This window comes from Ascaphus truei, chromosome 5 (genome assembly GCF_040206685.1).
Source record: "Ascaphus truei isolate aAscTru1 chromosome 5, aAscTru1.hap1, whole genome shotgun sequence".
Taxonomy (NCBI): domain Eukaryota; kingdom Metazoa; phylum Chordata; class Amphibia; order Anura; family Ascaphidae; genus Ascaphus; species Ascaphus truei.
Window position 1 is genome coordinate 298,589,516 of NC_134487.1, and position 14,055 is coordinate 298,603,570.

The 14,055-nt window shown below is 42.5% G+C and overlaps 1 protein-coding gene across 6 annotated transcripts in view; it reads left to right on the top strand.

Moving 5' to 3' along the window:
- Positions 1 to 13,664, top strand: part of ITPR2 (inositol 1,4,5-trisphosphate receptor type 2) — a 317,011-nt gene extending 303,347 nt beyond the window's left edge. For all 6 annotated transcript variants that reach the window (XM_075602849.1, XM_075602844.1, XM_075602845.1 and 3 more), the window contains 2 exons: positions 7,837 to 7,998; positions 11,088 to 13,664. In XM_075602849.1, the coding sequence (XP_075458964.1) occupies positions 7,837 to 7,998; positions 11,088 to 11,174 (249 nt within the window). In that variant the 3' untranslated portion in view covers positions 11,175 to 13,664. The remainder of the gene's footprint in view (positions 1 to 7,836; positions 7,999 to 11,087) is intronic.
- The last annotated feature ends 391 nt before the right edge of the window (positions 13,665 to 14,055 follow it).

Below are 14,055 nucleotides of genomic sequence, written 5' to 3' on the forward strand. Positions count from 1 at the left end.
GGGGAAAGGTGTGAGTTTTTAAGGCTGCTTACGTTGAAGCCATCACTGCAGCTGAGATGCACTTGACTTGGTTTCAGATAACAGGTTAGGCTGGAGGAAGAAGAGGATATTAGAAAGGGTAGGGTGGGGTGTTCCAGTGGTGAACAGTAGGGAAAAAGCCTTAGTGGTGGGAATGGGACGAGTTTGAAAGAGACGTGTATAGGAACTTGAAAGAGGTCAGACGTACAACAGGGAGAACAAGGCGACGTGAGGAAGTATTTGGAGACAAGGTCTGAAATGTAAAAAAAGGACAAAGACATTTGTACATGAGGACGAAAAGTGCTAACTTCATTCCAGATGACATGAGGAGACTTTGTAGGGAATTCTATATGGCAAGGCCGGTGCACGAGATAATGCATGGAAACAATGGCTTAGGTGGGATGACACCCGACTAATGAAAAGATTGTAATTATGCAGTAATCTCTACTAATGTGACTTTGTGATACTATTCAGTTTTGCCAAGAGCAACACAAAATGTACACACACCAAACAAATGCATCTTCCTCCAGTCTGCTTCATTTATTAATTCATTAATTAAGTCATAATTAATTTTTCTGACAGCTGCTATAAATACATTGTGCAGGTAGGAGACGTGAGAAGCCAGATCTTTTCTGTATAACTAGTTTTAAAGACTGATATGACCCTTGCCAAATTATGAGTAATTTGTAACAGTAATTATGTTAAACAGCACTTAAAACATTGAACTAAATAATAGTTGGCGTCAGTGACAAAACTAATTTCCCAGAAATTAAAATGTTACATTTGTATTCCATCATTTCACTAAAAACATGCAGTTAGCAAATTTTGCCTTAGAAGCCTAATATTTATTGTTTGATGCTGTAATTAATATTTTAATTGATTTTTAGCAAGGTTTTATTGTGGTATTAGACCAGGGGTGGGCAATTCCAGTTCTCAAGGGCCATCCTCTTCCCACACTGTCACCTACTGTACCTTCAGATAACAAGGTGCTCTTAGAAATAACCATACGTCGCTCTACATTATAACTCAATCCCATTTGCCTTTACAGTATTCTGATAACGGCAAAAGTAATAATAGAACAACATGTGTATTCGACTTCATTGCATAACGTGTAATGTTTGGAAAGCATGAGGCAAGAAGCGCCAAGGTGCTGGGCTCATTCCAGGTCTGCCATATTGAAAGTGCAGCTCTGCTAAATATTTCCACACGCGTATAATGTCGCACGTCTAACTCTGGCTGAGAGAGAAGGCCCAAAATAACATAGTTGGAGCTCTTCAAAAATGACAACATTGTGCCAGCACAGGTGGCTCAATCAGTAGCTTAGTCGATGACTGCGCCACCTTTGCTGAAGCAGGGATATCCTTAAAAAATTGACCTGTTGGTGGCCCTTGAGGACTGGAGTTACCCACCCCTGTATTATTAGATTCACTAAATGCACGTGAGATGTTTCCTGTGATTGTATCCCAAATGGACTTGTTTAGACTCAAGTTTAGCGCTAAAAATATGGATCATTAGTACATCGGAAGTCCTCCTTGTGCAATTATTTGTAATCCCTGCTTTTGTTTTACAAGGTTGGGAACCAGGAAAAGAAGGGGGTCCTGGCACAAAACCGCTGCCTGGTTCCCGAGAGACTTACCGATGAAGGTAGCTCGTTGTAGTCCTCCCCTGGGGAGACAAAATGCTTTTAATCCGTAATGTCAACAATTGCTGAAAAATGTACTAGACAGCACTCGTGATAGATAAATCAGAATCTAATAGGGTGGTGCTCAAGGGAACAAGGAGGACCCTAATTCCTCCCAAATAACATAAATACACAATAAATGTTCCCGGCACTCAAAGTGACAAAGCATGAGCAAATGGATATGCCAAGTGAATTTAATAATATTAATGCAAGATGCACAACAAAAGCTAAATAATGACCAATAATGTCTAAGTAAACTGAAACAGTCACTGTTTGGCTGCATGAACTGGCGGGATCTTGCTGCATTAGTGCGTCGTCTTATACTGTAGGACTCTAATTGTGCTGCCAGCACTTGTCGACGTGACAGTCCATATCCATGAGACCACATCCCCCTATAGCCCCTCCTTGCCAGCTATTATCATAGCATCCACATTGCTTATAGCTGTTGACATGTACTTTGACCTTATTGTTCATTAGCTTGACATCTTTTGCCTCAGGGAGTTTAGTCACAGGGTGTATGGAAGTACCAGGGGACTACGGTCTCTCTGGGAACGGGCCTGAAGAAGGGTTTTTTTTACCCCGAAACGTTCGTTGCCCCTCTTACCCTGGACTTTTTACCCTTTTCCCCCCCTTTTCCTTTTCCCGTCCTTCCCTCCCTTCCCTGTTTCTCTCCCTGTTTCAGTTTACTTAGACATTATTGGTCATTATTTAGCTTTTGTTCTGCATCTTGCATTAATATTATTACATTCATTTGGCTTATCCATTTGCTCATGCTTCGTCACTTTGAGTGCCGGGAACATTTATTGTGTAATCATCAATTGCTGCTTCCTTTGGGCGTAGGTGCGAGGATTTAAATACCTGGACATACAGGCGCTCGCTTCACCGGGAAGTTTCTCAGAAAGCAGTGGGTCCCGAGCTGAAATTAGCGTCACCCATAGGGCATATTTACTACATTTTGTTTTGCCATAAAGCACGTCGTACAATAATGGAGCATAGATACAGCAGATATTGTATGGGGTTTGCTCACTTGCACTTTTACGGTAATAAAGTATATTTTGGGAACATTGATAATTGGCAGGTGGACACTGGAATGTGGCATGATCGTTTTCCAGCAAAGGTTTGAGGTCACATTTTTATCATCTTACAACATAAAGATGATACTGGTGTAGATGCACTGTAATTATGTGAACGTTGAAAGTAATATACAAACAGTATGGTTGAAATACATAGCCTTGGGTAAATTCACAAACACGCTCCCTTCGCACTTGCATTCGTTCCTCTGAACACCTGTGGAGGAAATCTCACACTATAAATTTCTCCTCTCCTGTTTTAACTCGGCTCGCTCTAAGGCCAAACAGCACTCCTCGCTCATCAACACTCACACATCTGAGCCATTCCATCTTTTCTCTGTATTTGACGTCCTCGTCTGACCCTCTCTGATTCCCCTCCCTTCCTTCACTTCTCCTCAAGCCTTTGCCGACTACTTTAAAGGCAAGGTGGATGCCATCCACAATGAAATATCCTTCTGTCCTTTCCCCCTCCTGTCTGCTTCTACTTATACCTCCTTCTTCCATTCTTGACTCCCTTTCTCCTGTTAGAGTTGGGTCGTTTCTTAGGCCGCGCGTATAGTGCCCGCGACGGGTAATGTCACCCGTCGCTGCGAGCGAAAGTTATATTTCGCTTTGCGGCAGCGTCGCGGGCGTACTGGCATTTGATTGGTCCAGGGGCTGTCACATGAGGCGACAGCCCTTGAAAAATCAAATATTGCCAGATACCAAAATTCGCGACATCGCCCCGTCGCATTGTCGCCGTCGCGCTTACTATAAGCGCACGCGGCGGCGGCAATGCATTTGTTTTTGGGCACCGTCGCCCTTCGCAGGCCCTATACTCGCTGCCTAAGCTGATTTTCTCTCTTCCCTTTACCACATGCCCTCTCGATCCTATCCCCTCGCACCTTATCAGGTCTCTTACTCATCAGTCCCCACTCTCACCTATTTCTCCAATTCCTACAGTACCTGTCCTCTGGTATTTATCCCTCCTCCTTTAAGCATGCGGTGCTCACACCTATTCTCCAAAAAAACCTGGACCCTACGTGCCTTACTAACCACCGTGCTGTACCCCTCCTGCCTTTTGCCTCCAGACCGCTAGAATGTCTCGTGTTCTCCCGTATGATCAACATCCTTAATTCCCTGGTCCTCCTGGACCCTTTACACTGGCTTTCGTACAGCTCACTCAATGGGGACCGTGCTCACTAACGTAGCAAATGATCTCCATTAAGCAGATTCCCAAAGTAATTTGTCCCTACTGATCCTACTGGTCTCTCTGCTGCCTTCAATACTGTTGATCACTCGCTTTTCCTTCACATTGTGTATATGTTTACATACTGTATGCAACCTGTAAGGCAATGTGGTGTGTTGATATACAGTATGATATAGTGGTATTTTTTAGTTAGATGTGAAGCATATAACATATCTTTTTTTTTTTTTTTAAAGGTATTAATTTATTAGCACTTTATTTCAACAGTTAAGGATCTCACAAGCAGAATATTTCATTTTAATACCACTTGTATAACATGCTCATAGAATATAAAACCATCGTTACCACAAAGAAAAGAAGGATGCGTTTTTTAGTACCCTTATTCTAACCTCTTTATTTGTGAGATCCTTTTGTATTTAGATGTTCTCATTATTTTGACCTTGTACTTTCATGAACTTTTGCCGTGTTACTGGAAGTGGAAAAGTGTACAGGCTTATTATAGTTTTCGGTAAATTTGCACTTCAGTTACATGTTCTCCGCCCCCCCCCCCCCTTCCGAGTTTATACATTATTAGAATAATGTAGGTATATGACTGATTTTGCATTTCCAGCACCCCCATAATAATGTATATGTAAAGTGTTTAATTTACTGTCACTAAGTCAGTTTTTTATATCGCATTCCTAACTCCTCGCTGTAAATGTGCAATCCCACGTAGGCGACCAAAGAACAACTTTTTGGAAACTGTTTAACAATGTATTTGGCTTCCTTAAAGTAGCAATTTGCGTTACCCGGACGCAATTCATTTTTTTTTTTTTTTTATTATTATTTCAACAATAGGGTCTATATAATCCAAAGCGGCTATCTTTGGCCGAAAACACTCCGACCACTTTGTCGGACTTTAAGAAATGACCTCCATAGTCTTTCTGTGCCAAACCAGACAAATTATTTGTTATTATGACGGCTGAAAAAAACTGAAATGTTTTCCTATTCAATGTGTTTCTGCAACTTCAAACATTGACTTGTTTAACGGAGCTGTAGTACATTCTGGAAACTTGTCTGATATATATTTCCTTATATATTAAGGTCTTAATAAAGGATTAAGAGTGAGGGTGGGGAAGCGATTAGTAGGTTGTACCAGTTTTATTTGACTTTCTAAATACAATTAATACGCTCTTTTGTTTTTTTTTTAAGGTCTGAAGCCCTTTTGGACTGGTTCAGACTTGCGTTTAGCAATAACAATATGGAACATATCATTTATAGCCTTTTCTTTTATCCCCAATGTTGCTCACCCCTGCTGTCATGGCTTTGATAAAATGGAGGATTAAGGGGTAGTTTTGATGCAACGCAACCTTTTTTTTTTTGCTTGCACTGGTGTGAGATGCAAGACATTTGCTTATCACATTTCTCACCTTTCCCACGGAGTGTTTGGTAGTTTACCCCACATTGTATCTGGTGAAAGAAAAAGAAAATCTAAATCGCACACCGACCTGAAAACTTGCGGAAATATCCATTTGTAATATGTGCATCATGTACCTCCTTCCTACCCCCTCCTTCTGGCACTGCCCAAATCACATCATTCAAGCACAGTACTGATATACATTGATGCTAGAAGATCAGGACATACATGGTAGAAATGCCTGTGTGTGCACCATTTTGCTTTGATAGACTACTCCCAAGAAGCTCCTGCCCTGGCAGCCTAATGTTGGGTCAGGAAGCACAGAGACAGATAAAGGCCCATGTATCAGAGCTTCTATTCCACGAGCGGCGCTGGCACTTCAAGACACCTTATTGCCTTGTCAAGTAAATAGCCATTCACTTAGCGAAACGAGGACATGAACTAAGCTCACTCACCTGCTTATTCATCACTTGTGTTATCACCATGCCAGTGTTAAAATCAAAGGGCAGCTGCATGCCACGTGGCATATCTAATCCAGATCTGTGTTAAAAGAACCAAGGTGTAGTGAACGCAGTGGTGATAATAATCGATATTAGAGGACAGCATTACAGGCGTTTAGGGAATATGGACCTTGGATAAAAGGTAAAATCAATAGCTGAAGACATGTAATGTAATCTTTCATAGAGTATCAAGCAAAGAATGGTGGGTAGCCTTCTTTAACCAGATATCCCTCTTATAAACACTGTATATAATAACTTTGTTTCTGTATTTCTGCCATACTGATGAAGGATCCGAGAGGTTGGAAAGCTTGTAACATATCAAGCACTTGTTGGTCCAATAAAGGGTATCATACCCCTACTCCCTCTCCCTCCTTTGTCACTACATAGACTAGTATCAAGGGTATTACTGATGCAGCGGCCGTTATTCGAACACTTCACGCGTCACGTACATCAGGATCCCGATGTGAAACCGCGGGATGAATCCCAGCCTCCCCCGCGCTAAGGTGCGAGCGCGGCGAGAGCAGGAAAACGCATTTTAGTGTTCTGGCTTTTAAAAACATGAAATTGACACAGTAGCACAGTGACACAGTAGCACAGTGACACAGTAGCACAGTGACACAGTAGCACAGTGACACAGTAGCACAGTGACACAGTAGCACAGTGACACAGTAGCACAGTGGCACAGTGACACAGTGGCACAGTGACACAGTAGCACAGTGACACAGTAGCACAGTGACACAGCAGCACAGTAGCACAGTGACACAGTAGCACAGTGACACAGTAGCACAGTGACACAGTGACACAGTGACACAGTAGCACAGTGACACAGTGGCACAGCAGCACAGTAGCACAGCGACACAGTAGCACAGCGACACAGTAGCACAGTGGCACAGTGACACAGTAGCACAGTGACACAGTAGCACAGTGACACAGTAGCACAGTGACACAGTAACACAGTGACACAGTAGCACAGTAACACAGTGACACAGTAGCACAGTGACACAGTAGCACAGTAGCACAGTGACACAGTAGCACAGTGACACAGTAGCACAGTAACACAGTGACACAGTGGCACAGCAGCACAGTAGCACAGCGACACAGTAGCACAGCGGCACAGTGACACAGCAGCACAGTGACACAGTAGCACAGTAGCACAGTGACACAGTAGCACAGTGACACAGTAGCACAGTGACACAGTAACACAGTGACACAGTAGCACAGTAACACAGTGACACAGTAGCACAGTGACACAGTAGCACAGTAGCACAGTGACACAGTAGCACAGTGACACAGTAGCACAGTGACACAGTAGCACAGTGACACAGTAACACAGTGACACAGTAGCACAGTAACACAGTGACACAGTAGCACAGTGACACAGTAGCACAGTAGTACAGTGACACAGTAGCACAGTGACACAGTGGCACAGCAGCAGAGTAGCACAGTGACACAGTAGCACAGTACTGTACACATTACAATTCATCCATTTTATTGCAAACGAAGAAACAGAATCCATGAAATTCAAACAAAACATCCGCGATAAGTGCGGGTGCCTGGGGCGATTGGCCGCGTTCATGCTACGTGGGGAACAGCGCCGTGATGTGTTCGAATAACGGCCGCTGCATCAGTATGCTTCCGTTGTATTCTGCACATTGTGAAGATTATTTTGCATGTACAACATTATCAGATCTGCACATTGCATTAATACAATGGATCAGGTCCTTCCTGAAACAAATTATCTACTGATTCCATCCCAGCGTCAAATAGTGAACTTTACAAGAAATAAAATATTGGTACAGACACTGACTTTGTTTTTCCAAGCCTGGTGGAGAATCTCGCATGAGAAGTCTTCTGCTGTAACAACGTCAGCTGTTATGGTTGCACATATGATGTTCCTTATTTTTAATGATTATCTTATGCAGCTATAATCTTGTTCTTGAATCACGTTCTGGCACAAACGAGGTTTCCTTTTGCTTTTCTTACAGGAGAAGAACCTGGACTGGTTCCCTCGGATGCGGGCCATGTCTCTTGTCAGCAGCGAAGGCGAGAACGAGCAGAATGAAATCCGAAACCTGCAAGATAAGCTGGAGTCTGCCATGAGTCTTGTGAAACAGTTGTCTGGTCAGCTATCAGAACTTAAAGAGCAGGTAGGATATTATAAATGGCCTCAAATCCCTGCACGTATGGGATTTGTATGCATGGCGACACCACTGCTAAACTAGCATCTCCTAATTCCGATTTGGTAGCACCTTGTGAAGGTCCCTGAACACCCTTATTTCCAGATACAAGGCATGTCTTGGCATTCCATTCAATTGCTTGGTACAGTATTTTTCCCTTTATTGCCTAGATGTGCGTACTATGCATTGCTTGCCCATCTGGCAGGGAAGAAGCTAAGCAGGCTAATGGACTTTACTTTCTCATACTGCACATTGCAATTACGTTTTATTTGGTTCTAGTACCTTGTACATACGAAAAAATAAAATGAAATGTGAAATGTGAAAGCAGAATATGTTTACCCACACCAAAAATAATGAACCTACCATCCTGTATAAGAACACTGAATGTATATATACACCTCCATCCTCCGAGATCCTTCTCCTTAGAAAAGTATATCACATACAGGTACAACAGCCAGATCTTGCTAGGCATGGTCATTTTGAAAGGCCACGCCACCTTGTAGCCCACTAATAAACAAGAGACTATGTACATGGTGGCACTTTGGAGAAAGTTAGAGGGTATTGGAGAAGGTCAACTCGTGTCATTTATATGCCATTCTTTAATGGAAATTGGGTTAGAAGTATGTAATTATAATTAAGTTGTCTACAGCATGTGCATTTTGGTGACATGCTGCTTTTATGTGGGGAAGGGGTCTAGAGATATAGCTTAAAATTAAAACAGATATTTAATATACCGCATCTAAAGACGTGCACATTATTTAGATTGGTGACTAACTACTTGTTGGTCCAATAAAAGGTATCATACCCCTCCTACCTCTCCCTCTTTTCTTATTTACTGTAATAACATCATGATTTTCTTTTCTTTCAATGACTTTACTTGTATATAATATATGTTTCAAAAAGTAGAACTGGGTCCCTCAATTTTCTTGATGGGCTTTCTCAATTTCTGCTTCTTCTCTCACTTCTACTCATACTTCCCTAGTAATTATCTCCCCTTGTATGCAAGTATCTAGGCTTATGACACTATGATAGAAACAGCATTTTTGGTGGCAGATAAGAACAAAGTGCCCCCCACCCTCCCCCAGTCCGCCCATTTTCCTATCTCTTGAAAAACCGCACCCCCTGTTTGAGCGCTGCCTTTCTTTCATATTTAGAATTGCTTTGTTTCTGTCTGAAGCATTTGATTAATTATATTACTGTATTAGCCTCTAATTTGGGGCTATTCCACAAACCACCACCCTTTCCATGGAGAAGTACTTGTCAGGCTGCGCTTACAGTGCCGGCGACAGCGATGCGATGTTGCGGCAAAACAAATGCATTGCCGCCATCGCATGCGCTTATAGTAAGCGCAACACGCCGAATTGGTCGCGATCGCTGGAAATCATCTCTATTTGATTTTCCAGTGACCGTCGCGTCGCCGGTACTATAAGCGTAGCTTCAAGCTCCCGCGTCAGAGCAGGGTTTTGGGGTGTTTATGAAGTAGAGGAGGAAAACCCGTGCAGCTTTCTTAAATGTGACCACAAATACATTTTAATATAAAGGAAAACAATGATATGCGTGTCTAACTCAGTGTTTTTCAACCAGTGTTCCCAGGAACCTTTGGATTCCCCGAGCCTCCCTAATGGGTTCACTGCAATTTTCTGGTCACTTGAAAATTGTATGAAATATAGAAGAATTTACAATGTATCTGATCTCAGACGCGCTGTTAGAGAGGGTCGGGGTTCTTTACAATGCATCTGATCTCAGACGCACTGTTAGAGAGGGTCGGGGTTCCTTACAATGCATCTGATCTCAGACGCGCTATTAGAGAGGGTTGGAGTTCCTTACAATGTATCTGATCTCAGACGCACTGTTAGAGAGGGTCGGGGTTCCTTACAATGCATCTGATCTCAGACGCGCTATTAGAGAGGGTTGGGGTTCCTTACAATGTATCTGATCTCAGGCGCGCTGTTAGAGAGGGTCGGGGTTCCTTACAATGCATCTGATCTCAGACGCGCTGTTAGAGAGGGTCGGGGTTCCTTACAATGTATCTGATCTCAGACGCACTGTTAGAGAGGGTCGGGGTTCCTTACAATGTATCTGATCTCAGACGCACTGTTAGAGAGGGTCGGGGTTCCTTACAATGTATCTGATCACAGACGCACTGTTAGAGAGGGTTGGGGTTCCTTACAATGTATCTGATCTCAGACGCACTGTTAGAGAGGGTCGGGGTTCCTTACAATGTATCTGATCACAGACGCACTGTTAGAGAGGGTTGGGGTTCCTTACAATGTATCTGATCTCAGACGCACTGTTAGAGAGGGTCGGGGTTCTTTACAATGCATCTGATCTCAGACGCACTGTTAGAGAGGGTCGGGGTTCCTTACAATGTATCTGATCTCAGACGCACTGTTAGAGAGGGTCGGGGTTCTTTACAATGCATCTGATCTCAGACGCATTGTTAGAGAGGGTTGGGGTTCCTTACAATGTATCTGATCACAAAGTTGCTATTAGAGAGGGTTGGGGTTCCTTACAATGCATCTGATCACAAAGTTGCTATTAGAGAGGGTTGGGGTTCCTTACAATGTATCTGATCACAGAGTTGCTATTAGAGAGGGTTGGGGTTCCTCAGAATTTCACTTAGGGTTCCTTAACCAAAAAAAGTTTGGAACCCTCTGCTCTAACTACTGGTAAGAGTGGACACAGTGCTTTTTGTTTTTCAAATAACAAAAAGGCACTTGAATGTTTGACATTGGGAATTACAATGAGTTTAACATTCAGTGCATCATTAGCTTATTAAGGAAATGTTTTCTGTAGACTGGAGGAGGTAAAATGATTTGTTTTTACCAATGGAAATTATTGTCTGCAAACGGACTGATGTGTTTTGAGAACAAATGTAAAAATACACAGAGCATATGTATCCTTCAAAGTAACTCCCTTTCGTGAACTTGTTTTTGCCTGCTGTTCAATTGACTTGTAAACTTTTAAAACCTCTTTCCCGGACACAGTGTAATAATTGAATGTTGCTGTTTGTTTAAACTATTCGAAGGGGCTGATCTGTTTCTTTTTCTGCACTTCAGATGACAGAACAGAGAAAAAATAAACAGAGGTTGGGATTTCTTGGATCAAACACAACTCATGTGAACCATCACATGTCACCACACTGACACCATGGAAAAAGCGGGACTGCCCCTTTATCAGTATTTCTTCTTCGTTACGGGATAAATAAACCACATGCAGAAGATGGAGCAACTCCTACTTGGACAAGGATGAAAAATAGTCACGAGAGCGTCTCACATTGTATCCATTAGGGGAGGCACGAGGGACACTGGTTACTTCACTCAGCTGTGGCTGCACTAAGCAACACATGCAGTTAAATTAAGGGTTTCAGGTGTGATTTTATTGTGCCTCACAAGGCAAACAGGAATGACTTATTGCTACTCATACACAGCAATGTTTAAACATTTCAGTACTCCATTCCGACCTTCCAAACTCCATCACATGGTTGCATCGTGTTTGCACTAGAGACGAGTTATAATACAGTGTATTTAAGTGTTGATACTCGGTTGAATGTCACTTGCCGCTTTAGGCTGTGAGATGGGACTGGAAGTGTGTAACATTTGCGGCGTGAGAGCATAGCCCAGATTTGCTTTGTGCTGCAACCGTATCACAATCTTTACACTTGACCCATTTTGCTTTACCCATGGAAAGGCAAACCTCGTATGTATGAAACTGTGTGGCATTCATTGTTAAGCATTGGCAACCAAACGAATAAGGGAACAGCACGGAAGTGGTCCGCAGCTCAAAAGCCCACCTGTGCAATGATCAACAAAAGTTTTTTTTCTACTGAACATTCTCTGAGCAAAGTTTTTCTCCATAACTCACACTGATTCATCAAATACTAAAGTATGCACTAAAAGTCTCAATGTCCGCGCACCAGATCTATGCAACAACACTCTAATCAATGTATCTCCTTATCTCTTTTGCTGTCAGAGGATCCGATATGTATCCGTGTGTTGGCATCTCTGGCTGGGAAGAGGTTACCATCTGTTTCATGATTTCTGTTGCTAAATAGCGATTTAAATCTAAACTCTTAACACCACAACCCAGATAACACTGGTTCAAATTCCATATAATACATGACCAATACAATGTATGTGTCACAAAGGAAAGAAAGCTGCAATGGTTTCAAAGTTGCAGGGATCCGAACAGAATTACAAGCAGCTCTGGCAACATCCGGAGAGACATTGACTTTGAATGAGTCCTATTTCACCAAGGTTAAAAAGAGTGCGCCAAATCTGAAAAGGCATTGACAAGCTGGGCTGCTGCATCGTGAAACTATGTTACAACACCCGCCTTCTGGAATATGGTTATGTGGGAGGAGGTTGTGCTAGTTCATAAGCAAATCAATTATTTACATCCCAGTGAGCATCGTTGGTCCAGTTTTGCGGATTTGTGCAGGTTTAAGTAAGAACAGTTCCACTAAACCAACAGTGTCCTAGAGCTTCAAGAAAAGATATAGAAGCCCACACACGTAAATCCACTTATGGCCCCAAGACAGCTAGCAACAGAACTAAATAGAGGGGCAGAAAATAGAAGAGGAGGAGGATGATACGGGCTGGACACGTGTGTACACTTCACATCTCAAGGGCACAATTACAAGAGACTGTTACAAGCCAGAGCTGGGCTGTACTTTTCTGAGCAGTTTTCCTACTTTTAACCAAACACAGCGGATTTGCAGTTGCCTTAAAGGTTTTGCCGTTAGGACTGACACACAATAACTGGAAGCAATCTCATTGTGATTTTGCCTCGGGAGCACTATGTAACGCTGTGGTTGATGCATATTTTTTATATGTTGACATCGATTCGTATCTGAATCATGTTCAGCCTACAATTGGGGGGTAGGGGGTGGGGGATCCAAGTCACATGGGCGAGGAAATATTTTTAAATATCATGTATATTGTAACACGTTTATTTCTTTAAAAGGGAATTAAATAATGAGGGGGGTGCAGATTTTGTGCAAATGTTAACTGGAGTTTACCCTATTTACAGGTATGTAATGGGATGTGTAGGGATTTTGCTGGACCCTTGATCTGTCGTGGTTTGCAAGTACCTTTGACATCCAGGGGTTTAATACAACTTTGATGATATTATATTTATAGATGTATGAATAAACTATGCCTGTTTCTAATTGCATTGGTTGTAAGATAAACAAATGAGTTGGTCTGCTTCTTGAACATTGGTGAAGAGGCAGACAGACCTTCAGTTGAGTACATATGCTGGTTAACATTTGATATAAAGGTCTTATATATCGGCAAACATATGGGATGCCTTCAATGCAATCCCAAATATTCTCTGACTTTGCACTAATCCAAATCCACATGTTTAAAATGGTATGTACTTTTTGTTTGCTTGTTTCAAAGAGGGACAACATAATATGACAATGATTTGGTGTGTTTCCTTGGAGATACATTTTATGCTCTGTTTTGTGAACCTTCCAGTACTGAAGAGCCATTGCAGAGAGACTTGGCCCCTCAGTATTAAAATGTATAACAAATTGTGAAACTGCCTTCTACTTCATCAATTTATTTCCTCTCACATTAGTGGACCAAAGATTGTTCTAAGCGTACAAATATAAAACCTGGATTTTACTGAGACATGTTACTGTGGAATTGCATTTTTTGCATTTTTGCATATTTTGTGTGTTGTATGAGTGAATGTTTGACATGGCCGAGGGCTATTGGGTCTTAACGGAAGAGTCGCACCACTTACAGGGGAAATCCTAGGACCAAAGTGACCTATTGCCAGTTATATGTAACGTGTGTGACCTCCAACATTCAATAGTCACAATTGTGTCAGGCGCTCTCTCTGCCTTAATGGGAGGCGCTCTCTCTGCCATAATGGGAGGTGCTCTCTCTGTCTTAATGGGAGGCGCTGTCTCTGCCTTAATGGGAGGCGCTCTCTCTGCCTTAATGGGAGGCGCTCTCTCTGCATTAATGGGAGGCGCTCTCTCTGGCTTAATGGGAGGCGCTCTCTCTGTCTTAATGG